The sequence below is a fragment of the Schistocerca gregaria genome, chromosome 3, assembly GCF_023897955.1.
Source record: "Schistocerca gregaria isolate iqSchGreg1 chromosome 3, iqSchGreg1.2, whole genome shotgun sequence".
Taxonomy (NCBI): Eukaryota; Metazoa; Arthropoda; class Insecta; order Orthoptera; family Acrididae; genus Schistocerca; species Schistocerca gregaria.
In genome coordinates this window covers 414,134,702-414,162,151 of record NC_064922.1, presented here as the reverse complement: position 1 = coordinate 414,162,151, position 27,450 = coordinate 414,134,702, and the positions used below count along the sequence as shown (strand labels likewise).

General features: G+C 41.9%; 1 protein-coding gene across 4 annotated transcripts in view; it reads right to left on the bottom strand.

Annotated features, from left to right (window-relative positions):
* LOC126353862 (AP-5 complex subunit zeta-1-like) overlaps nt 1–27,450 on the bottom strand; it is a 115,913-nt gene that overhangs the window by 72,763 nt on the left and 15,700 nt on the right. For all 4 annotated transcript variants that reach the window (XM_050003028.1, XM_050003030.1, XM_050003029.1 and 1 more), the window contains 2 exons: nt 21,878–22,137; nt 4,014–4,198 (listed from right to left, as the gene is read on the bottom strand). In XM_050003028.1, coding sequence (XP_049858985.1) covers nt 4,014–4,198; nt 21,878–22,137 — 445 coding nt within the window. The remainder of the gene's footprint in view (nt 1–4,013; nt 4,199–21,877; nt 22,138–27,450) is intronic.

The window sequence follows — 27,450 nt, the reverse complement described above, 5'->3', positions numbered from 1 at the left end:
CTAAGGACCACGACATTCGACTATTGCATTTGGAGTGGGCTTTGACATTTGCACAGTAATTATGCATCCTCTGGCTTTGTTGTTCCTTCCTCTCCTGTGTCCAGAGGGCACCAGTCTCCTTTCTCGGTAGTCTGTCCTGGAACCTCTTTTGTCAAAGCTTCTTCATGCGTATTGTCCGATCCTTCAAGTTTCCTTCTGTTATTCCGAGTTCCTGAAGATCTTTCTCCACTTCCATCAACTATGGTGACTTCGTCTTCCTCTTTTGCCATTAGCAGAGAAGCTGGTTGGTCACTCTATCACGATGCATCCTGTAAACTGTCCATAAAATGCTAGACTTTTTTCCTAGCTACATCTGTGATTGTTTCACAGCACTCTTAGAGCTCTTGGTTGGGTCGTCTTTTATAATTGTCGCCTTCCTTGACTGGCCCCAGTAGCTCCCTCATTACCTTTCTCCCCTGGATTTCAAGTTTTTCAGTAAGTCCCTTCCTATTGAGTATTAAACATTCTGAAGCATATAAGGCTTCACGACAGATGACAGTATGGTAGTGCTTCGGTTTGATATGAAACCAAAAAGATGTTTACAAGAAACCTATTACATATGAAAATATGGGCCAGGTCTGTTTCACAAGATTCTGTCAGTCCATATGGTGCACAAAATTTTAATACTCAATACATCTTAATACTCCCCCCATAAACCATGGACCTTGCTGTTGGTGGGGAGGCTTGCGTGCCTCAGCGGTACAGTTGGCCGTACCGTAGGTGCAACCACAATGGAGGGGTATCTGTTGAGAGGCCAGACAAATGTGTGGTTCCTAAAGAGGGGCAGCAGCCTTTTCAATAATTGCAGGGGCAACAGTCTGGATGATTGACTGATCTGGCCTTGTAACACTAACCAAATCGGCCTTGCTGTGCTGGTACTGCGAACGGATGAAAGCAAGGGGAAATTACAGCCGTAATTTTTCCCAAGGGCATGCAGATTTACTGTAAGATTAAATGATGATGGTGTCCTCTTGGGTAAAATATTCCGGAGGTAAAATAGTCCCCCATTAGGATCTCCGGGCGGGGACTACTCAAGAGGGCGTCGTTATCATGAGAAAGACAACTGGTGTTCTAGGGATCGGAGTGTGGAATGTCAGATCCCTTAATCGGGCAGGTAGGTTAGAAAATTTAAAAAGGAAATGGGTAGGTTAAAGTTAGATATAGTGGGAATTAGTGAAGTTCGGTGGCAGGAAGAACAAGACTTTTGGTCAGGTGAATACAGGGTTATAAATACAAAATCAAGTAGGGGTAATGCAGGAGTGGGTTTAATAATGAATAAGAAAATAGGAGTGCAGGTAATCTACTACAAATAGCATAGTGAACGCATTATTGTGGCCAAGATAGACATGAAGCCCACACCTACTACAGTAGTACAAGTTTATATGCCAACTAGCTCTGCAGATGAGGAAGAAATAGATGAAATGTATGATCAGATAAAAGAAATTATTCAGGTAGGGAAGGGAGACGAAAATTTAAAGGTCATGGGTGACTGGAATTCGTCAGCAGGAAAAGGGAGAGAAAGAAACATAGTAGGTGAATATGGATTGGGGGGAAGAAATGAAAGAGGAAGTCGTCTGGTAGAATTTTGCACAGAGCATAACTTAATCATAGCTAACACTTGGCTCAAGAATCATAAAAGAAGGTTGTATACATGGAAGAATCCTGGAGATACTAAAAGGTATCAGATAGATTATATAATGGTAAGACAGAGATTTAGGAACTAGGTTTTAAATTGTAAGACATTTCCTGGGGCAGATGTGGACTCTGATCACGCTCTATTGGTTATGAACTGTAGTTTAAAACTGAAGAAACTGCAAAAAAGGGAATTTAAGTAGATGGGACCTGGATAAACTGAAAGAACCAGAGGTTGTACAGAGTTTCAGGACGAGCATAAGGGAACAATTGACAGGAATGGGGGAAAGAAATACAGTAGAAGAAGAATGGGTAGCTCTGAGGGATGAAGTAGTGAAGACAGCAGACTATCAAGTAGGTAAAAAGACGAGGACTAATAGAAATCCTTGGGTAACAGAAGAAATATTGAATTTAATTGTTGAAAGGAGAAAATATAAAAATGCAGTAAATGAAGCAGGCAAAAAGGAATACAAATGTCTCAAAAATGAGATCAACGGGAAGTGCAAAATGGCTAAGCAGGAATGGCTAGAGGACAAATGTAAGGATGTAGAGGCTTATCTCATTAGGGGTTAGATAGATACTGCGTACAAGAAAATTAAAGGGACCTTTGGAGAGAAGAGAACCACTTGTATGAATATCAAGAGCTCAGATGGAAACCCAGTACTAAGCATAGGAGGAAGTGGAAAGGTGGAAGGAGTATATAGAGGATTTATACAAAGGCGATGTACTTGAGGACAATATTATGGAAATGGAAGAAGATGTAGATGAAGACGAAATGGGAGATAAAATACTACGTGAAGAGTTTGCCAGAGCACTGAAAGACCTGAGTCAAAACAAGGCCCCGGAAGTAGACAACATTCCATTAGAACTACTGACGGCCTTGGGAGAGCCAGTCATGACAAAACTCTACTATCTGATGAGCAAGATGTATGAGACAGGCAAAGTACCCTCAGATTTCAAGAAGAATATAATAATTCCAATCCCAAATAAAGCAGGTGTTGACAGAAGTGAAAATTACCGAACTATCAGTTTAATATGTCACGGCTGCAAAATACTAACGCGGATTCTTTACAGACGAATGGAAAAACTGGTAGAAGCGGACCTCAGGGAAGATCAGTTTGGATTCTGTAGAAATGTTGGAACACGTGAGGCAATACTAACCTTACGACTTATCTTAGAAGAAAGATTAAAGAAAGGCAAACCTACATTTCTAGATTTGTAGACTTAGAAATAGCTTTTGACAATGTTATCTGGAATACTCTCTTTCAAATTATGAAGGTGGCAGGGGTAAAATACAGGGACCGTAAGGCTATTTACAATTTGTACAGAAACCTGATGGCAGTTATAAGAGTCGATGGGCATGAAAGGGCAGCAGTGGTTTGGTAAGGGAGTGAGACAGGGTTGTAGCCTCTCCCCATGTTATTCAATCTGTATATTGAGCAAGTAGTAAAGGAAACAAAAGAAAACTTCGGACTACGTATTAAAATTGATGGAGAAGAAATAAAAACTTTGAGGTTTGCCGATGACATTGTAATTCTGTCGGAGACAGCAAAGGACTTGGAAGAGCAGTTGAACGGAATGGACAGTGTCTTGAAGAGAGGATATAAGATGAACATCAACAAAAGCAAAACGAGGATAATGGAATGTAGTCAAACTAAATCGGTTGATGCTGAGGGTATTAGATTAGAAAATGAGACACTTAAAGTAGTAAAGGAGTTTTGCTATTTAGGGAGTAAAATAACTGATGATGGTCGAAGTAGAGAGGACATAAAATGTATACTGGCAATGGCAAGGAAATCATTTCTGAAGAAGAGAAATTTGCAAAGATCGAGTGTAGATTTAAGTTTCAGGAAGTCGTTTCTGAAAGTATTTTTATGGAGTGTAGCCTTGTATGGAAGTGAAACGTGGATTGAAACCTTCAAAATGTGGTGCTACAGAAGAATGCTGAAGATTAGATGAGTAGATCACATAACTAATGAGGAAGTACTGAATAGAATTGGGGAGAAGAGGAGTTTGTGGCACAACTTGACTAGAAGAAGGGATCGGTTGGTAGGACATGTCCTGAGGCATCAAGGGATCACAAATTTAGCATTGGAGGGCAGCGTGGAGGGAAAAAATCATAGAGGGAGACCAAGAGTTGAATACACTAAACAGATTCAGAAGGATGTAGGTTGCAGTAGGTACTGGGAGATGAAGGAGCTTGCACAGGATAGAGTAGCATGGAGAGCTGCATTAAACCAGTCTCAGGACTTAAGACAACAACCACAACAACAACAACAACAACAACAACAGCAACAACAACACATCTTAATAGTAACAGACATTAGAAATTAATCACTCACTGATTTCTGAAGTAAGACATCATGTTCTTTAGCTGCAGTTCGAAAGCACTGTTCTGATAGTATATCACAATGAGTGAAAACTGCTTCAGCCAAATGGTGATGCAGCAATGTGTGGCATTCTGCAAGTTCTCTTATCAGAGAAAATGCATACAGCCTCATGGATCGATTTGTGTCCACACCGTTATCTGAAACAAATGATGAATTTAGTTTCAATAACTGTGTACAATAGTTATTTAGGTGAGTTACAATAAAAAAAAGATTTAACCAGAAAACTGTGTAAACTCAAAACTTGAGAAAATTTGGTAAAAAATATTCTTAATTTGATAGAAATACTTTATTTATGAAATATGAAAATTATTTTTATAATTAATTTTTTTATTGATTTCATTTACTTCTATCATTTTTTCTTGCCTTGCACTAAAAACAGTCATAACAGCCAATATTCCTTATCGCTGAACCCAACTTTTATTTTACACTACTCCTTCCAGCCTATATTTCCTCACACTTAATTAAATAAAGTAATGAACTCTGGATCCGTAGGAGCACATCTGACAGAATGTCTCTTCTTCTGATAATATTTTGCCACGGTTTTCTTAGTCCAGCCTTACATCAGTTTTTACTATGCATTTTACAGATCCGGATTTCTGACACTTATGTTACTTCTATTGTGTATAGTATTTTCTTATGATAGTTTAAAAAGCATTTGTATCAGAGAATGAATACTGTGTGTGTGTGTGTGTGTGTGTGTGTGTGTGTGTGTGTGTGTGTGTGTGTGTGTGTGTGTGTGTTTTGCTGACGAAGGCTGTGGTCGAAAAATATATGTGACTGTCTTTTAATAGTGCCTGTCTGTAACTTGGATGTCTTCTTTACGGTAAGTAGCAATCTGCATTTTCCTACATTGTTCATTTTCCTGCCTGGAGTTTTAATTCTTTGGTACATTTTCAATATTTAAGCAAAAATTGTAATTAATATTCTGATATTTAGTATATTTTTAAAATATTTCATAGTATTTTACACTAAATGTTTTTCATTTTAATATATTAACACACAATATATTTTCGATTCTCTAACTCAAAAAAAAGTACATTCAAATGGATAACTGGTATACACACAAAGTTATTTCCAGCTACAAAAACTGTACTGTTGCATTCTGTTTCTATTTTGTGCATCCACAGTGATTGGCTTATTTGGTATTTGACAAACGTAACATTACTTTGCTAACCCATTAAAATTTTCTTATTATTCCCATGTTAACTATGATAATAGTATGAGTATTATTACACTGTCTTTAGAAGTTACACTTTAGATTGAGTACCTCAGCAGCAGCTGTTGTCAAGTCCAAGACTATAAAAAGGAGAACAGGTGATGCACAAAGGAAGTGTAAGAAAGTAGTCGGCCAGCTTGATTTTAGCAATCTAGTTTTAATTACGTCATCATGCCAGATGATCACCCTTGCACAAACTTTCAACTTGCACCACTGGTCTGATGGGATGCATGCTTGCACAAGAACTATCCTTGACTCTGGGGCAAATGCAGTATGGTTTCTCCTGATCATCAAAGTCTGACAGGTCAGGAATGTCATGCGGACAAGGATCAGAGCTTCTTAAAATCTTTTCTTCTATAGAACAAGAACATTTGGGGGCACTTAACATCAACAAGGTACTGAAAACTGGCAAGCTTTAACACAGGGTGCATATGCAGACAAGGGAAAAAAAGGGGTCAGGATTTTCCTCGGATTTGACAGTTAAAAATACACTTTCTCCTGGGTGCAAATATACATTTTTCCAGATTAATATACACATTTTTCCATGAGAAAATACATATTCTCCATGTTACGTGAAAGTGTACATTTCCTCGGAACTCTAAAACTTACCAGATCTTTCAATGACACACATTTTATACACCAGTGTAAAATTTACCGGCACTTTAGGAGAAGAAGAAGAAGAAGAAGAAGAAGAAAAAAATATATTTGGAAAGATCTTTGATGCACAGAAACACGTACGCAGCATATTTTTGTATTACAAAAGTGTAAAGGGAGGGAGGGGGAGGGGGCGGGGAGCAACCATAATATGTTAGTTTAATATACATATACATATAGTTTGGCAACAAGAAAAGCTACGTTTTCACATATAGTATTACTATTTATTTGCATGTATTGCCCTTTAAGATGTATCAAATACAAATGTGGTTCTAAAATTTTAAATAATTACATAAATGTCTGGTCTTCTGGGTCCACATTTTTCTAAGTGGTTGGTCCTCAAAGTGTTAAGTTTTAAATGAAAATCAAATGTTCTTCACTGCACATTCTTACACATAACAAGATTAATTTCTAAATTAGACTCTACAACTCAAAGGACTCTAATATTTTTCTATGTGGTGACTTTTTTTTATTTGTACACTGCAATACTGTTATGTAGCATTTCCAATCAAGTTTAAATTCACACAACACTGCAAAAACCTGGTAAGAAGGAATACAAATTTCTTGGGGGGGGGGGGGGGGGAGGGGGGGAAGCTGTTTGTACACAGCAGAACTAAGATGAATAAGAATTTTTATGACTTTTTCAAACTGTATAAAAATGAACAAAGTTATTTGGGAAGCCAAGAAACTGTATATCTGGCAGTTTATATTATATTCCAGAAGAAAATACAAAGCCTTGTGGGCAGTTACAATGATAAAACATGGTGTGCTGCCACTATATAACTTACTGAAGAATGGCATTCTGCAAACTTAAGATGTGAGCAACACAAATTAAGAAATAATTCCGTGCCTATAGGAGCGGCAGACAAATGTTGAAACGTATCTTATGATTGAAAAATATTGTGTTTGACAGACGGAAGATATGTAAAATTCTGCTTAAGCATTTCAGTGTGGTTTTCGGGAAGCCATTTTTTTGTATCTCATCTCATGGTTGGTTCTTTATTATGGCGTAATGTGATACATACAAGAAGATGAAAACATGTAATTAAAATTCAGTGGACAGTTGAAAATAGTCAACAGTTTGGAATGAAACACTTCATTTCAGTTGACCTCCTCTGAGGAAAGGGTTAATAAAAGCCAAATATCTTTCACAAACCAACAAAAATAACTTCATTGTTGTGCAAGGTGATTAATGTTGGAGTGCCAATAATGCATAGGGGGAAAAAAAAATCAGAAAACGGAAACTAATAACATATTTTACTTTTCTGCAATTACGTGAATGTATTCATTTGATAGAAATCCATTTTGTGAGCCAGCCACTCTGCAACACATTAAAATCTCCAAAAAGCACTAGGGTGGAGAACACACAGGGACAAAACTTAGATCAAATGATAAAACCCACCCTCCTGAATAAAATATAAAACTAAATCAGCCACTGAGGCATTGTCAGATAAAATGAGCGGAACAAATCTGGTAACCCAAGATTTCATTGCTGGGCAGCAAAGTGAGGCAGTGCACCAGAATATATGCTACTGTCAACTGGGCGCCACACCGACACTCAGGCAGGTCTTCGCGGCACAAGAGGTAACTGTGGGTAGCCCAAGCATGGCCAATGCAGAGCCAGCAGAGGACAACTGATTCTCCGCGAGATGCCTGTATGGAAGACTTCCACACATTAGTAGTTTCCTTAATGACACGCAGTTTGTTGTGCGTACTGTAATGCCATTCCATCTCCCCAAGCAAAAAAACCCTGCGGCAAAAGTCAGAACGTGGGTCAGGTTCAGAGATACCCATCTCCAGAAGCAGTTTCTGAGTAGCCTGTTTGGCCAGCCTGTCGGCAAGTTCGTTGCCTAGGATGCTGAAGTGTCCTGGGGTCCATACAAACACAACTGAACAATGGGACCGGTCCAGGGCATAGATGGACTCCTGGAGGGACTTCACCAAATGATGGCGAGGATAGCACTGGCCAATAGCTTGTAGGCTGCTCAAGGAATCAGTACACAGAAGAAACGATTCCTTGCGGCACGAACAGATATGCTGAAGTGCAAGAGATACGGCCACCAGCTCTGCAGTGAAAACACTGCGGCCATCGGGTAAGGTATGCTGTTCAAAATGGCCTCTGTGGATGTAGGCGAAGCCAACATGACCATCAGCCATCGAGTCATCGGTGTAAACCAGTTTAGAGCCCCGGAACACTTCAAGGATCGAGAGGAAGCGACAGAGGAGAGCTACGGGGTTAATGGAGTCCTTAGGGCCACGCAAAAGGTCCAGGCGAAGCTTTGGCCTACAGCTACACCACGGAGGTGTATGTGAATGGACCTCGAGGAGAGGTGGTGTAGGGAGGGACTCCAGTTCAGACAGAAGCGATCGAATGCGAACCACAATCATTACCCCCGACCTGGGCTGCCTATGCACGGGGTGAACCACCACAGTTGGGGAAAAAAAGGCGGTAGGTAATTAGGATGTTCAGGAGAGCTATGAATGTGTGCAATGTAACTGGTGAGCAGTTGTGCACGTCTGATCTTCAATGGAGGGACTCCAGCCTCCACCAGTATGCTTGTCACCGGACTCATCCTAAAAGCTCCTGTCCCTAGTCGAACTCTGGAATGGTGCAATGGGTCAAGCACACGCAATGCTGAAGGCGCCGCTGAACCATAAATCACACTCCCATGGTCAACGTGGGATTGAACAAGTGCTCTGTACACCTGCAGCAGCACGGAGCGATCTGCACGCCAGTTGGTGTTGCTCAGGCAGCGGAGGGCATTGACGTGCTGCCAGCACTTCCATTTAAGCTGACAAAGTTGAGAAAGAAAAGTCAAACGAGAGTTGGAAACCAGACCTAAGAATTGATATGTCTCCACTACAGTGAGTGGATCGTCATTAAGGTAAACTGCTGGTTCCGGAAGAAGTGTACGATGCCAACAGAAATGTATGGCACATGTCTTCACGGCATAAAACTTGAAGCCATGGGCTAAAGCCTGTGACTGCCCAGCAACACCAGTACTGTAGCAGCAGTACGAAATGCAGAAGTTGTCTGCACAAAGAGGGTGAGACGGACGGCCCTATAGCTGCTGCTAAACCATTAATGGCCACTAAAAATAGAGATACGCTCAAGACTGAAACCTATGGGACTCCATTCTCCTGGATATGGATGGACGTTGTCCTCGATGGTGAGTGTTCATCGGAGGTGAGGGTATCATCTGGAGTGCCCCAGGGAAGTGTGGTAGGTCTGTTGTTATTTTCTATCTACATAAATGATCTTTTGGATAGGGTGGATAGCAATGTGCGGCTGTTTGCTGATGACACTGTGGTGTACGGGAAGGGGTCATCGTTGAGTGACTCCAGGAGGATACAAGATGACTTGGACAGGATTTGCGATTGGTGTGAAGAATGACAGCTAACTCTAAATATAGATAAATGTAAATTAATGCAGATGAATAGGAAAAAGAATCCTGTAATTAGTAGTGTAGCGCTTGACACAGTCACGTCGATTAAATATTTGGGCGTAACATTGCAGGGCGATATGAAGTGGGACAAGCATGTAATGGCAGTTGTGGGGAAGGCGGATGGTCGTCTTTGATTCATTGGTAGAATTTTGGGGAGATGTGGTTCATCTGTAAAGGAGACCGCTTATACACTCCTGGAAATGGAAAAAAGAACACATTGACACCGGTGTGTCAGACCCACCATACTTGCTCCGGACACTGCGAGAGGGCTGTACCCAGCAATGATCACACGCACGGCACAGCGGACACACCAGGAACCGCGGTGTTGACCGTTGAATGGCGCTAGCTGCGCAGCATTTGTGCACCGCCGCCGTCAGTTTCAGCCAGTTTGCCGTGGCATACGGAGCTCCATCGCAGTTTTTAACACTGGTAGCATGCTGCGACAGCGTGGATGTGAACCATATGTGCTGTTGACGGACTTTGAGCGAGGGCGTATAGTGGGCATGCGGGAGGCCGGGTGGACGTACCGCCAAATTACTCAACACGTGGGGCATGAGGTCTCCACAGTACATCGATGTTGTCACCAGTGGTCGGCGGAAGGTGCACGTGCCTGTCGACCTGGGACCGGACCGCAGCGACGCACGGATGCACGCCAAGACCGTAGGATCCTACGCAGTGCCGCAGGGGACCACACCGCCACTTCCCAGCAAATTAGGGACACTGTTGCTCCTGGGGTATCGGCAAGGACCATTCGCAACTGTCTCCATGAAGCTGGGCTACGGTCCCGCACACCGTTAGGCCGTCTTCCGCTCACGCCCCAACATCGTGCAGCCCACCTCCAGTGGTGTCGCGACAGGCATGAATGGAGGGACGAATGGAGACGTGTTGTCTTCAGCGATGAGAGTCGCTTCTGCCTTGGTGCCAATGATGGTCGTATGCATGTTTGGCGCCGTGCAGGTGAGCGCCACAATCAGGACTGCATACGACCGAGGCACACAGGGCCAACACCCAGCATCATGGTGTGGGGAGCGATCTCCTACACTGGCCGTACACCTCTGGTGATCATCGAGGGGACACTGAATAGTGCACGGTACATCCAAACCATCATCGAACCCATCGTTCTACCATTCCTAGACCGGCAAAGGAACTTGCTGTTCCAACAGGACAATGCACGTCCGCATGTATCCCGTGCCACCCAACGTGCTCTATAAGGTGTAAGTCAACTACCCTGGCCAGCAAGATCTCCGGATCTGTCCCCCATTGAGCATGTTTGGGACTGGATGAAGCGTCGTCTCACGTGCTCTGCACATCCAGCACGAACGCTGGTCCAACTGAGGCGCCAGGTGGAAATGGCATGGCAACCCGTTCCACAGGACTACATCCAGCATCTCTACGATCGTCTCCATGGGAGAATAGCAGCCTGCATTGCTGCGAAAGGTGGATATACACTGAACTAGTGCCGACATTGTGCATGCTCTGTTGCCTGTGTCTATGTGCCTGTGGTTCTGTCAGTGTGATCATGTGATGTATCTGACCCCAGGAATGTGTCAATAAAGTTTCCCCTTCCTGGGACAACGAATTCACGGTGTTCTTTGTTCTTATTTCAATTTCCAGGAGTGTAGAATGCTGGTGTGACCTATTCTTGAGTACTGCTCGAGCATTTGGGATCAATATCAGGTCAGATTGAGGGAGGACATAGAAGAAATTCAGAGGCGGGCTGCTAGATTTGTTACTGGTAGGTTTGATTATCACGCGAGTGTTACGGAAATGCTTCAGGAACTCGGATGGGAGTCTCTAGAGGAAAGGAGGCATTCTTTTCGTGAATTGCTACTGAGGAAATTTAGGGAACCAGCATTTGAGGCTGACTGCAGTACAATTTTACGCAGACCACAACAATAAGATAAGAGAGATAAGGGCTCGTACAGAGGCATATAGGCAATCATTTTTCCCTCGTTCTGTTTGAGAGTGGAACAGGGAGAGAAGATGCTAGTTGTGGTACGAGGTACCCTCCGCCACGCACCGTATGGTGGATTGCAAAGTATGTACATAGATGTAGAGCTGTGGGAGGCACTAACTTGGGCATGGAAAGTACGGAGTGACAGGAAGTTTTGGATAAAAATCAGGTGCATGTCCCAGAGACCCCACTATTACAATGTGACAAGGATATGATGTCCCCAGGTCATGTCGTAAGCTTTACATAAATCATAAAAAGACAGCAACCAGGTGTTGGCATCTGGAAAAGGCTGTTTGGATGGCAGACTCAAGGGACACAAGATTATCAGTGGTAGAGTGACCCTGGTGGAAGCTGCCCTGACATGGAGCCAGTAGGCCACATGACTCCAGGACCAGTCCCAACTGCAGACACACCATACCTTCCAGTAACTTACAAAGAACATTGGTGAGGCTGATGGGCCAATAGCTATCCACATCAAGTGGGTTTCTACTGGGTTTGAGCACCAGAATGATGGTGCTCTCCCACCACTGCGATGTAAAGACACTATCACACCAGATCCGGTTGAAGATGATGAGGATATGTCGCTTGTAGTCAGATGAGATATGTTTAATCATCTGGCTCTGGATCCAATCAGGCCCAGAAGCTGTGTTGTGGCAATGCGGAAGGGCACTGAGGAGCTACCACTCTGTAAATGGGGCATTATAGGACTCACTATGGCATGCAGTGAATGAGAGGACTTTTGCTTCCAGCCACCGTCTGAGAGTGCGAAAGGCTGAGGGATAATTCTCTGATGCAGATGCTCGAGCAAGGTGCTCGGCAATCGTGTTTGCATTGGTAGATAACACACCACTTATGGTAATACCGGAAACACCTGTTGGGGTTTGGTACCCAAAAATTTGTTTGATCTTTGCCCAGACTTGGGAAGGTGAGGTATGGCACCCAGTGGTTGAGACTTATCTGTCCCAACACTCCTGCTTCCGTCGTCAGATAAGTTGGCGAATGCAGGCATGGAGCCGTTGAAAGGCTATGAGGTGCTCCAGGAAAGTGTGCTGCCTTCACCGCTGTGGAGCTCGCCGACACTCCTTAATTTATTCAGCAACTTCTGGCGACCACCAAGGGACTGCCTTGTGCTGGGGGCACCCTAAAGAGTGAGGGATAGCATTTTATGCCACAGAAACAGTTGTTGTAGCCACCTGCTCAACCACACATCAATGTTACCGTGTGGGGGAGATTCAATGGTGACAGCACAGGTGGTAGTTTCCCAGTCCACCTAGTTTAAAGCCCATCTGGGCAGGCATCCATGGGCCTGATGCCGGGGCAGTGACAGGAAGATGGGGAGGTGGTCACTACCGCACAGGTCTTCATGTGCTCTCCAGTGGACAGATGGGAGAAGTCCTGGGCTGCAAATTGATATATCAATGGCCGAGTAACTATCATGAGCCACAATGAAATGTGTGGCGGCCCCAGTATTTAAGAGGCAGAGGTAAAACTGAGACAGTGAAGTTTTGACAGCTCTGCCTCAGCCAGTAAGAACGGTGCTACGCTACCCCACAAGGGATTATGAGCATTAAAATCTCCCAAAAGTAGGAAAGGTTTAGGGAGTTGATCAATCAATGCAGCTAATAAATTCAGGGGCACTGCACCATCTGGAAAAAGATATACATTGCAGACAGTTATTTCACGTGTCGTCCTTATCCTGACAGCCACATCTTCAAGACGGGTTTAAAGGGGCACAGTGTCACTACAGACTGAGTTTATGACATAAACACAAACTCCACCTGACACTCAATCATAGTCGCTACAGTTCCTGTAATATCCCTTATAGCCATCGGGGGCATGGGTCTGCATTGCCGGGAACCAGGTTTCCTGGAGAGCAATGCAGGAAACAGGTGTAAAGCTTAACAGTGTCGTAGCTCAGCCAGGCGGCGGAAAAAATTGCTGCAATTCCACTGGAGGATGATGCCATCGTGAGACTGGGAAGGCATGGAATGAGGCAGTTTACGCCTCAGTATCACCTGCTGCCACCGGCTTTTTGCCTGAGCAGTCTACATCCATTGAGTCTGAGGGTCTGGTGAGATCTAGGTCCTCAGTGGACGCCATATTCTATACCCCTTCCTCAGGTGCAGAGCTTGTAGGTAGTGATGGTGTGCGTGCCATCACAATTTTCTTGGTCTTGGGGGTCTTCTTCTTGGATTTCTCTCACTGCTCCTTGGGTTTCCCTGGCTGGGAGGACTTCACTGGCTCAGTCTCTGGAACTGAGGATGAGCATGAAGCCCTATGGCCAGCTGCTTTTGAGCTCTTCAGCCACTGGTGGGTGTCATCTTTTCCACTATCAGAAACCTGGGAAGGGAATGACTCAAGGGACCCCTTCCTAGCAAGAGAAGCCAAAGAAGACTTCTCTGGCTTAGAAGTGGGGATGGATGTCGTTGATGGTTGGGGGGGGGAGGGTGGGGGGAGGGTGTTTCTCCTGAAGTATGTGGTGCAGGCGCAACAGGGAGGTAAATGCCCTCCACCATCAAGGGGGAAGGTGTAGTATTCCAACTCTGAGAAGTGACCGGGGTTGGCAGAGCTGACGGTGACAGAACTATTGTAGCAGTGGCGTAAGACGATATCATATGTACAGGATGCAGGCGTTCAAATTTATCTTAGCCTCAGTGTAGGTCAGTCGGTCCAGGGTCTTGTACTCCATGATTTTCCTTTCTTTCTGGAGAATCCTGCAGTCTGGCGAGCAAGGAGAATGTTGCTCTCCGCTGCTGAGACAGATGGGAGGCAGGGCACACGGAGCATTGTGATATGATAAGCATCCACAACCTCGACATGTGATGCTGGAAGTACAGCGGGAAGACATATGGCTGAACTTCCAGCACTTAAAGCACCGCATCGAGGGAGGGATATAGGACTCTACATCACAGCGGCAGACCATCACCTTGAGCTTCTTAGCAATGTGTCACCCTCGAAGGCCAAGATGAAGGCACTGGTGGTAAACTGATTATCCCTTGGATCCCGTGTGTGTGTGTGTGTGTGTGTGTGTGTGTGTGTGTGTGTGTGTGTGTGTGTGTGTGTTGGGGCTTATGGGTGCTCAACATCGAGGTCATCAGTGCCCTTGCAGCTCATCGTAAGACTGCAAAAGAAGGTCCCTGTGAAGTATGATACCCTGGACCATATTTAAGTCCTTAGTGGGCATGATGATTGCAGAAACATCCCCCAGCTTGTCACAAGCGAGTAACGTCAGTGACTGGGCAGAGGATGCTGTTTTGATCAAGACTGACCCAAATCTCATTTTGGACAAACCCTCCATCTCCCCAAACTTGTCCTCTAAATGCTCAACAAAAAACTGAGGCTTCATCATCATGAATGATTCCCCACCAGCTCTCAAACATGCAAGGTACCGGGGCGAATAAACTCCACTGCCATCCTTAGCCTGACATTCCTCCCATGGTGTGGCCAGAGAGGTGAACAATTTGGGGTCATACTTCAATGAGTTGAATTGAGCTCATAAACAATTAAGAGACTGCTGGTGTTTCAGCACCAGCAAGAGACGATGGACTATGCTTCATCGTGTGTCATCCGCCCTGATGCCACCCACTCCAACCAGGGGCCCTCCTCACATGCGCCACCCAGCTGCAGCAAAGGCCACCTGGCAGGATGGCCATTGCTGGGAGTCCTGATGCCCCTGGGGGATGGGCATCTACCCCTTGACTTAAGTGGGGAGTTAATGGCGCAGGCATCAGGGGGCTCCAACCAACAGGGTACATGGCGGCCCCACCACAACGGACTGGCTACTGTGCTGGATATCAGGTGCAAAGAAATCGATGGTCATCGTTGACACAGAAAGTGACACTGCATAGTGCAAGGTGGAAAATGCACCCAGGAAGGTGTCCTCACACAAGAGATGGAGAATGAGCGGGACTGAAATGTGATGACAAGAATGTGGGCTAAAGATCTCAATGCACGATGGACACGATGCACCATGTAAGGCACCCTTTCTCAATTGATGCACTCTTACGGAAACTTTTGAGGAATAGAGGTCAAACCCTACAAGGGACCATCACATAAAAGCCAAAAAGTGTGAAACTCCTTTTAGTCACCCCCTTACAACAGGCAGGAATACCTCGGGCCTATTCTTATCCCCGGACCCGCAGGAGGAAATTCCTGAAATTCTGAGAAATTCCTGGAATTCTAAAAATTTCCATGTTTTCCCCACTTTTCCCAGGATGAAAAAATTCCCAGTTTTCACCTGGATTTCCCAGTTGTTGCAAGGTGTATTTTGATTTAGAAAAGTACAGGACATGTAAGGTTACACCAATCATTTAACAGCACAGAGTGAGTTCTTGCAATAAGAAATTCAGTACTTCTCTTCAACTCTTCAACAGAAAGAATCTCCGTAATTAATGAACAAGCAACAAAGCATAGGCAGTGATCAGCACTCATGTGCCCTTAAATACAGATAACAAGAAAAATCCATAGAAAATTGAAGCCTTCTGGTAACTCTCAGAGGAGATAACCGCCAAGATCCAAGAACATTGCATCAAGATCTTATTGGATGAGTGTTATGTGCAACTGGGCAGAGAGAAAAGAAACAAATTGCTAGTAGGCCTTCAGCCAGCTAACTGGAAGATGGATAAAAATTGAGTGTCTCTAAGATTCCTGTAAAATCCTTCTTTTGAAGTCTATTGTCATCGTCGATGCAGAAAGTGACACTGCATAGTGCATGGTGGAAAATGCACCCGTGCCATGATGGCAGAATTTTGATGGAATCCGACTGCAAACCCAAAAATTACTGGAAGAAGAAATACGCCGGGAAAATTTCCGAAGTCACATCAAATCCTTTGCTAGTGGAATTCCCTATTGTTGCAATCTACAGCAAAAATATGTCTGAAACTTAAAATGTCAAAGGTGCAGAAAGGTTGTTTTTGACAAAGACCATTACTTAATATGGGTAAAGTAAAATTACAGCACAGGAGATCTACATCTAAAAGCAAGAGTTTTCAAAAATATCAATATTCTGTGCAGGGCATATTTTAACAAGCTCCAAAAACTCACCAAGCCAATGCAACACACTACAAACATCAGCTATTAAAGTAGAACAACCTCCAAGAAATCACAAATACAGGTGGTAGGGCACAATCTGTACTAAAAGATAGGAGTATTCCCTGAAACAATGAAAATATACTCCAAAATAATCCCCAAAGAAGAATGAGCTTACGACAGAAACAGACTGGAATAGAACAAATCTTCCTCAAACGAGTGCACCCCACTTGCCAACAGTGCTTGGCAGACCGGATGATGACCCATCAAAGTGCTAGCCCAGCCCGACAGTGCTTAACTTTAGTGATCTGACAGGAACAGGTGTTAGCACTGCGGCAAAACGATTGGATGAGAAAGTGGAACCTTAGAGAAAAACACTAAAGAGAGCTGCACAGTAATGGTAAACATTTAAAACAGAATATTTAAGACAGATCTGAGAAATCAGAACAATTCCACAGAGCTGGAAATGTGCGATGATACATCAACAGCATAAGAAATGTGATTTGGCAAACCCAAACAATTACTGAGCCTTATCTTATTTGCTGATATATAAAATTCCATCTAATGACCTCCTAAAAATGGACCCTGAAGATGATAGTACAGACATGCCAATGTACCAGCACAATTGTCATGTTTGTGAGCTTCAGGAAGGCCTATGACTCTGCTCTCAGACAGACTGTTTTGACAAGACTACATCAGAAAATAAATATGCATTAGAAAAAACAACAAAATATAGTATCAAAGGCAAGCCTCCAGATATCTGACAAGAAAAACCATTACAGGGCAAATTTGAATGAACACAGCTGAAAAGTTCAATTACAGATGGAATATGGTACAATTTTACAGGTATCACCCTTAAAAATACCCTGGAAAGATCATATGGTTATATGGTTGTACAGCAGTATAATCTTAGATAGAGCCGCCAAATGTTGAAAGGCATTCAGAATCCCACAGGGCCATGAGAGCAAAAAAAGTAATCTCAACATTACACGACATGGAACATTAATTTCTAATCTTCTTTCCTTCCTTAAAATTAGGAGACAGTTCTTTTAATGGAAGCACTACATACATCAGGGACCATAGCTCCTGGAGAGTATTCTAAAGTTGCAGAAATTGTAAACAAGGAGCAGAAAATTCTTAGGAAAATATATGGCCTCACACAAGAAAATGGCATTTTAATGAAGACAACATCTGACCTCTGCACACTAATGAACAAGTTCATTAACACCCTGTGGAAAGAAACATCTGAAATTCTATGGCCACATTTATATAACAGACAACAAAAGACTCACCAAAAGCTCCTCATAATTATTAATTCAAAGGAGGTTAAAATCAATTGATTAGAAGAAACTAGAGAAGATTCACAGAATATGAACATCCAGAGAAAATTCAATAAATCACCCAGTCCTTGGAACACATGTAACGAAGTGCAGATTCATGGAGAAGCAATGGTCAGAAGAACAGAAGAAAAAACATATTGAATTCATGGAGAGATTTTGGAGGATGAGACAGGAAAAAACACGAAGCAAACTACCAAGTTTAAATGCATTACTCAAGTGAACAAAACTGAGGAAAAACAATATCATGTGACCATCCATCTCAATGGTTCTTTCTCCAAAGGATCTTAAGAGTTATGAGGTAATGTTGTCTACTTCAAGTCCCTTGCTTCAACTTAAGTCTGTCTCTGCTCTACAGCAACAATATTGTATCACACCAATAACTGAAATCCTTGCAAAAATCAAACAATGGAAAATCCAGGATGGAATGTAACAACACCAGAGAAGGAAAGTTGCTACTCACCATATAGCAGAGATGCTGAGTCACAATAGGCACAACAAAAAGATTCACACAATTATAGCTTTTGGCCATTAAGGCCTTTGTCAGCAGTAGACACAAATGGTTCAAATGGCTCTGAGCACTATGGGACTCAACTGCTGCGGTCATCAGTCCCCTAGAACTTAAAACTATGTAAACCTAACTAACCTAAGGACGTCACACACCTCCATGCCAGAGGCAGGATTCGAACCTGCGTCCATAGCAGTCGCATGGTTCCGGACTGCGCACCTAGAACCGCGAGACAACCGCGGCCGGCAGTAGACACACATACACACATGCACACACACACACTCACGCAAACGTAACTTGCACACACATCCGCAATCTCAGAGAACTGAAACCGAAACTGCAAATCACTAGACACTAAAAAATATACAGACGAGTAAGCACATCCCTTACAATTTGCAGAAAACTTGGAGTCAGCTATGTAAATTCCTGTTAACACTAAGTTTCATAGGAAACAGCTTTTAACTTTTCCAATAAAGAGGCTGATAGCATTTCCAAAATCAGTAAAATTACATAAATGTTTAGTATGAAACTGTAAATTAAAAATGCAGCTGAAGAGTGTAACATGGAAACAACAGCTATTTTCAAAGTAGCAATTTTTCTGCCAAAATATGCCACATTTTGAATAACACCACATAAAAAGTAATCTCTTAGTAATACTCAAAATTACCTGAGTGTGTAAATTACAGAAGTAATCTAGCCTGCAATCACTGCTTCTGCCTCCTAATGTATAACCTCTTCACTTCCCATGTGTTGTATATGACACACGGAACTGGTGACACTTACTTCCATACAAAACTCATGCAACAATGAAGATACATGCACCAATACTTTGCTCACCTTTTGCAATGTGTCATGACCTTCTGTAACAAGTTTCACTGCTCTGTGTCGTCAATTACATGTAACAGAAATATTAGATGGATAAATATATTTTTCTACCAGTAGAACTGAAGAGGATAACTAGACTCATTATTGAGTTCTAGAGGCTCTCCTTCATGGTTAGATTTATGGAATATGATGTGTGAATGAATAAACAAGTATAAAGTCATCACTGTTTATATTGTTCGTGATTCTCCACATTACTTTGTAGTCTCTCAAATTCTTCATCCAAACAGGTATCAGAAGGCCCAATGGTGCTGACGAACCACGTCATTTTTAGCTTATGGGCTACACTGGATATGGACATGAAGGGGCATGTGGTCAGCACACCTCTCTCCCATCTGTTGTCAGCTTTCATGACTGGAGATGTTACTTCTCAGTCAAGCAGTTCCTCAATGGCCTGTCAAGGGCTGAGAGCACCATGCTTGCAAACAGTGCCTGGCATACCTGACAGTGCTTAACTTCAGTGACCTGGCTGAAACTGGTGTTACCACTTTGGCAAAGCAACTGACACTTTATAGTCTGCTAACTATTATTCTGACATATTTTGCAGAATATGATCATAAATTTTTCTGCTGACTTATTCTATTACACTATTTACCTGAAGAAATGCATTTCATGTGTATTTACTCATCTTCTAGGCCCACCACCATACACAATGCATTGCCACAAACATATGACTATATGACTCTTGTTAAGCAAACACATATAGTTAAATTTCTATAAAGATATGGTTGCATTTACTTTCTCCAATAGAAGCTGATATCAGTACAACCAATAGAGGAACAAAAGTGAAGTAAGTATTCATTTTTTAGAGCAAGAGCAGAGGAAGCAAATGGGTGATACAGAAAAAAATTGAGAGGAACAGACAGGATTCACCTACAAATCCAGTTAAGATGAATCCACATGGGACATGAGATGAGATTCAGATGATTAATTTTCTCTGTTTGTCCATATTTATAGAGACGGTTGCAAGACAACAACAATAAAGGATGTCAAATTAAAACTTTTCAGCCATAATATTTCCAACCATATTTTATTTGGCAAAGAGTTTCTGCATTTTATTACACTATCTTCAGGCTCCTGACCGACATTTAGGAAGAATCTACATTTGTTGTGATCAATACAAGGGCCAGCAATACTGGTATCATCATCATCATTTAAGACTGATTATGCCTTTCAGCGTTCAGTCTGGAGCATAGTCCCCCTTATAAATTCCTCCATGATCCCTTATTCAGTGCTAACATTGATGCCTCTTCTGATGTTAAGCCTATTACTTCAAAATCATTCTTAACCGAATCCAGGTATCTTCTCCTTGGTCTACCCTGACTCCTCCTACCCTCTATTGCTGAACCCATGAGTCTCTTGGGTAATCTTGCTTCTGCCATGCGTGTAACATGACCCCACCATCTAAGCCTGTTCGCCCTGACTGCTACATCTATAGAGTTCATTCCCAGTTTTTCTTTGATTTCCTCATTGTGGACACCCTCCTGCCATTGTCCCCATCTACTAGTACCTGCAATCATCCTAGCTACATTCACATCCATAACCTCAATCTTATTGATAAGGTAACCTGAATCCACCCAGCTTTTGCTCCCATACAACAAAGTTGGTCAAAAGATTGAACGGTGCACAGATAACTTAGTCTTGGTACTGACTTCCTTCTTGCAGAAGAGAGTAGATCATAGCTGAGCGCTCACTGCATTAACTTTGCTACACCTTGCTTCCAGTTCTTTCACTATGTTGCCATCCTGTGAGAATATGCATCCTAAGTAATTGAAACCGTCCACCTGTTCTAACTTTGTTCCTCCTATTTGGCACTCAGTCCGTTTATATCTCTTTCCCACTGCCATTACTTTCGTTTTGGAGATATTAATCTTCATACCAAAGTCCTTACATTTCTGATCTATCTCTGAAATATTACTTTGCAAACTTTCAATCGAATCTGCCATCACAACTAAGTCATCTGCATATGCGAGACTGCTTATTTTGTGTTCACATATCTTAATCTCACTCAGCCAGTTTATTGTTTTCAACATATGTTCCATAAATAATATGAACAACAGTAGAGACAGGTTGCAACCTTGTCTTACCCCTGAAACTACTCTGAACCATGAACTCAATGTACCGTTAACTGCTGCCTGACTATCCATGTAAAGACCTTTAATTGCTTGCAAAAGTTTGCCTCATATTCCATAATCTCGTAGAACAGACAATAACTTCCTTCTAGGAACCTGGTCATATGCCTTTTCTAGATCTATAAAGCGTAGATACAATTCCCTGTTCCACTCGTAACACTTCTCCATTATTTGCCGTAAGCTAAGATCTGGTCCTGACAACCTCTAAGAGGCCTAAACCCACACTGATTTTCATCCAATTGGTCCTCAACTAATACTCGCACTTTCATTCCAACAATACCTGAGAAGATTTTACCCACAACGCTGATTAAAGAGATACCTCTGTAGTTGTTACAATCTTTTCTGTTTCCATGTTTAAAGATTGGTGCGATTACTGCTTTCTTCCAGTCTGATGGAATCTGTCCCGACTCCCACACCATTTCAATCATCCTGTGTAGCCATTTAAGACCTGACATTCCACTGTATTTGATGAGTTCCGACTTAATTTCATCCACCCCAACCGCTTTATTGCACTGCAATATATTGACAATTTTCTCCATTTCCTCAAATGTGATATATTTGCTACAGTGATTACTTCAACCATCACCTGCAGAAAATTATCTGTTTTTACAAGATAAACAATAAATGTATACAAGGGATGCAGCACCTGAATCCAGTACCTAGTGTGAGTATTGTTTGCAGCCCTCCAGCAGGTGTCCCATCCACCTCAAATGCATTCACATTCTGTGTCCGTAGATTTGATTGTGTGGGTGACACAGCCAATGCTGAATGGTCTATCTGAAGCCATTTGTTTATATCTTGGCATAAGCTTGCAACCTGGTTCCCTGAAAGTAAGGACGGATAACTTGACACAGCTTGACAAATGAAATATGCAAGCTTCCCTCGTTCTTGGTCATTTATACTTTCTTCCTTTAGCAATCTGTTTGAATCAGAAAGGAGAAATATGATATTAGTGAAATGTTGCATTATTAATGGAAAAAAGACAAATATGCATTAACTACAATAAACAAAGGAATCTCATTAGAGAGAGAGAGAGAGAGAGAGAGAGAGAGAGAGAGAGAGAGAGAGAGAGAGAGAGAGAGAGAGAGATCAAAGTAAAGTGACCATGGTTTAGATGAATTGTATGCTTTGCATTTTTATTAATAAACAGAATTTCAAATCTCCACAGGTTACAATTTGTTTTCTGCTGTCAGGCAAGTAAGGCCAAAATTACCCAAGTTTTAATTTTGAATTATCTGAATACTTCCTAGTAGTGACTGATAAATTTTAATAGCTAAATATGTTCTTTTTGGCAACCACAGTCCTCAAGTATATATTTTTTAAACCTGTTTTTAATTATTTAATATTCTGGTGTATCAAGATAACCTTATTCAATCAGTTTTCTTTCATATTTGATACTAGACTCCTCTAAATCTCATTTACATTTTAACCTAAGAAATGTACACCACCCACACCCATTATCACAGGAATTTTAACCTTTTGACAGTGCTGTCCACCATCAGATGCTGAAACCTGATCTGAGGTAATCGTTTTGGGGTAGGTTGCCCCAGGGCTGCATCTAGAGATGTGGTAAAAGTAGTAGGCTGCATTAGTTTGCAAGTTTTTCTAGTCTTGGCATATGATTTGTGTTCCTTCATCCTTTGTAACATAAATTAACAGTCCCTCCCCAGGGCAACTAGACAATATCCACATCATAGGATTATTTCCCGAGAAATTTATGCAGAGCTATAGAGATAAATGGGTTTTGTCTTGCTTATGTGCTGGTATCACAAAACTTAATTTACAAATGCTGTCTGTCCTTCACATAGTGTGGTATCTTTATACTTTTGATTTATACGACTCTTCATTGGATTGAAAATGACAGAATTTAAGGTGGATGAATCCAACCTTTATAAAGCTGGGCAGAATCAACAAACTGAATATAATTATAAGGGCCCCTGTCTTTTATCCTGCAGAATTAATGATTTTCATTATCTTATGCACATTGTTTTTGTACACCAACTGTGTCATTAGTTGTCAAGTGCCCGTCATCTCATAGAAGCTCAAGTTTCACAGTAATGGGAAGATCAACAGTCTTTCACGTTTTAAATGACTGATTCCCAGATGATGGAAATATATCTGAGGAGGAAGTTTCTTATTACAATGCCACCATAGCATTCCTAGTTAGTCTCTCCAAACTCTTGTTTATGCAGAAGGTACCTATTTTCTCAGATATGCTCACTACCACAAATTTGTGCTTTCATACAGCTTATGACCTCTATTTCTTAAGTATTTCTGACGAGGACTAACTACACAAGCTATCTTACTCAGCAACATAATAATAAAAGGCCCACGTAAAACCTAAACCACTGTGACTGTTATATGATTTAAAATAATTATTAATGACGATGTAAATAAAACAGAAAGAAACTTCCACATGGGAAAGATATATTAAAAATAAAGATTCCAAGACTTACCAAGCGGGAAAGCGCCGGCAGACAGGCACATGAACAAAACACACAAACACACACACAGAATTACGAGCTTTCGCAACTGGCAGTTGCTTCGTCAGGAAGGAAGGAAGGAGAGGGAAAAATGAAAGGGTGTGGGTTTTAAGGGAGAGGGTAAGGAGTCATTCCAATCCCGGGAGCGGAAAGACTTCCCTTAGGGGAAAAAAAGGACAGGTGTACACTCGCACACACACACACACACAGACATATGTCTGCTTGTGTCTGTGTATGTGCGGATGGATATGTGTGTGTGTGTGTGTGTGTGTGTGCGAGTGTACACCTGTCCTTTTTTTCCCCTAAGGGAAGTCTTTCCGCTCCCGGGATTGGAATGACTCCTTACCCTCTCCCTTAAAACCCACACCCTTTCATTTTTCCCTCTCCTTCCTTCCTTCCTGACGAAGCAACTGCCAGTTGCGAAAGCTCGTAATTCTGTGTGTGTGTTTGTGTGTTTTGTTCATGTGCCTGTCTGCCGGCGCTTTCCCGCTTGGTAAGTCTTGGAATCTTGGAATCTTTATTTTTAAAATAATTATTAAAATACAGAGCTTCGTGAAGATGATATTTAAATACCACTGCAGATAATATATATGGCTGGCTGATTAATCAACTAAAAATGAATGAACCAACTATTTTGCAACACACTAATACCTCCAATGTGAGAGTTCTGGCTGGAATTGGGATAATTCACAAAATTTTAAAATTCTTACCGCATTCATCCCGTGCAGGTCCCCACTTAAAATTAACAGCTGATCTCTCATCAGAATATAAACAGACAGTTAAAACAGAGAGTACTGAATCCCGTGAGTCGGAGGAGCGGAGGGGGGGGGGGGGGGGGGGGGTAAAAGACCTGGCTCGGGGTCGCACTTCTAGTCACTATTCTTTCCAAAGGCTTATGACCTTCCCATTCAAAAGTGATGAAATGGCTCACAACGGGATGACAAGCTTCCTTAGCTGCTAATCAGCTTCCTCATTTTCCTGTATTATAACATTACATGGTAACCACAAAATATACTTCCTTTTCCTGGCCCAGGGCAATCTCTGCATAAATCCCAACAGGCCTTATTGCTAGAAAACCAGTATTACCACTAGAGCCGTGAAGGGGTCAAAATGACCAGTCACATTGGTTTTGTTCAAAATTATAACCATTTTTTTTACTTTGTTCATGACATCATATTACTTTTCTTCTTCTCTTCATGGTGATATATTATGTTTTACAAAATACCTATATTTTCTTTGAAATTTCATTCAATATACCTAGGACACAAGAAGTCCAAAAATAAGTAACCATGTAGAGTTAATTGTTGCATCTTGAGACACGCACATTCCAATCTGCCACAGTTTATAATGTGACATTCAGGTAATATACTTTGTCCTTGAAAGAAATTTTTGAACACAGCTCATTAACGTGGACTTTCTAATGAAGAAATGTTATTTCTCTTAGAGTACTCTGAAGCTGAATCAGAATATGACTTAGATAATAAAGATGACAATTTGCTACCAGAGACAAGTGAAGATGAAGATATTGTGAATGAGGAAGGATTAGTGGAGGGGTATTCAGATGCTGATCTACAATACTCCTCACCTCATCCATCACAGCAAATCCAGTTGAATGCCTCTAAAAAGATGGTTGCTAGGGACAGAACCTGCCAATTTTTCATCTTCTAGAAGGAGGAAGGCTGTGAAGTTCTCCAGCAGGAAGGAAGTCCTATTGTTTACGTTTGTGAATGTCTACACAATTCTGTCACCATTGCTGTCCATCTTACCATCTTACTTTTGATGAAACAATGCTACATCTCATTAAGAAATAAACAGAATCAAATGCTAATAAGTGTTAAAAAAACATTGAGTGGAATGTATCACTTGAGGAACTGGAAAAATTTTTGGCCATCACTTTTTCTCAGGGTGTCATCTGTATAAAAGGTAGGTCTGGAAATGATATTTGGTCACATTCCTGTGGGCTTACTTTCATCAAGGATATTATACTAAGGGACAGATTTCAGTAGTTTCTCAGGTTTCTCCATTTTGACGAAAAATCAACCCGAGCTGAATGCCTGCCTGCCACAAATTCACTCTTGCACAAGAAATTTGGAGAAAGCTCACAGAAAACAGTATTCATTCTTACTGCTGTGCAGAAAATATAACCATGGTTGAGCAAGAATGGGGGTGCCTTAAAAGAAAGAAAGTTTACATTTGAAGCACCCTCTGCATGTGTGCAACAAATCCAGGTGAGTGAGGGACACATTTCTCACTTGCTTGACCTCTGGGAATTCAGGGAGGGCTTCTCGGGTGTGGACTGCATGTTATGTGTACCAGAATTCTAGAGAAAAGGTGATTCGGCAACTGTAGCATGGAGGAAATTTTGCAGTGATTCTGGACTGCATAATGTAAATGATGTTCCAACTGTTCCTCTCATCTGGAAATGGATCAAAACGATTGAGAAGACTGGTTCAACAGTGGCCAACTCAAAATGCAGGCAACCGAGGTCATTGAGAACAGGCAAATCAGTGGAGAGTGGAAATTGGTCAGTTAGTGATGATCCTAACCTCTCCATTCATAAGCGTGCAAGTTCTTTAAATGTGCACAGATCAGCACTGTGCTCAATTCTACAAAGATACCTTAAACTGCACACTTACAAAATCCAGTTGGTGCAAGAATTAAAGCCTCAGGATACCAAACACAGGCTGTAGATCATTAATGGAGTGGCTGACTGCCCTTCAATCTTTTTTCTAATGAGGCTCATTTTGACCTGAACAATTACATCAATAAGCAAAATTGCCACTACTGGAGTGCAAAGAATCCTAAAGGGAAGCATGATAAACCCCTTCATTTGCTAAAATTTACTGTACGGCTGCGATATCTGCTTGAGGAATAATTGTGCCATACTTTTTATAGCCAGAAAACGTGGTATCAGCAAGATGAGGCACAGCACACAGGTCCAATGTGCCTATACTGTGTGTTCATGAAAATTTCCCTCACAAACTGATCTTGGAGAGGTGACATAAACTGGCATCCTTGCAGTCCAGATTTGAGCCCCCATGGGGATGTGTCAAATATGTAGTTTATGTCAATAATCCAACTTCTTTGGAGCAAATCAAAGAAAATATCCATAATGAAGGGGCAGCCACCCCAGTGCCTAGCTGTCACGCAAAATTCTGTTTATCATTTAAATGAGTGCTGTAGTCTTGTTGGATTGCATTTAAGTAACATTATTTTTAAGAAGTAAACTCCTAAACTGTATATTTAAATAAGAAATAAAGCTTTTGCAATAGACTTCAACCTCTATATTATTTTGACACGTCAAATATAAATTTTCTTTTGAGACACCCTGTATCACCAAAAAAAGACGAGTTTATGCCAGCAAACCCTTCTTCTTCACATCATTGAAACTTGCTAAAAAGCACAAAGAAAAGAAAATTTATTAGTTGGTACAATAAAAACATACAGTGTGAAATACTTGAAGAGATGTTGTTTGTTGTTGTGGTCTTGAGTCCTGAGACTGGTTTGATGCAGCTCTCCATGCTACTCTATCCTGTGCAAGCTTCACCTCCCAGTACCTACTGCAACCTACATCCTTCTGAATCTGCTTAGTGTATTCATCTCTTGGTCTCCCTCTACAATTTTTACCCTCCATGCTGCCCTCCAATACTAAATTGGTGATCCCTAGATGTCTCAGAACATGTCCTATCAACCGATCCCTTCTTCTAGTCAAGTTGTGCACAAGCTCCTCTCCTCCGCAATTCTATTCA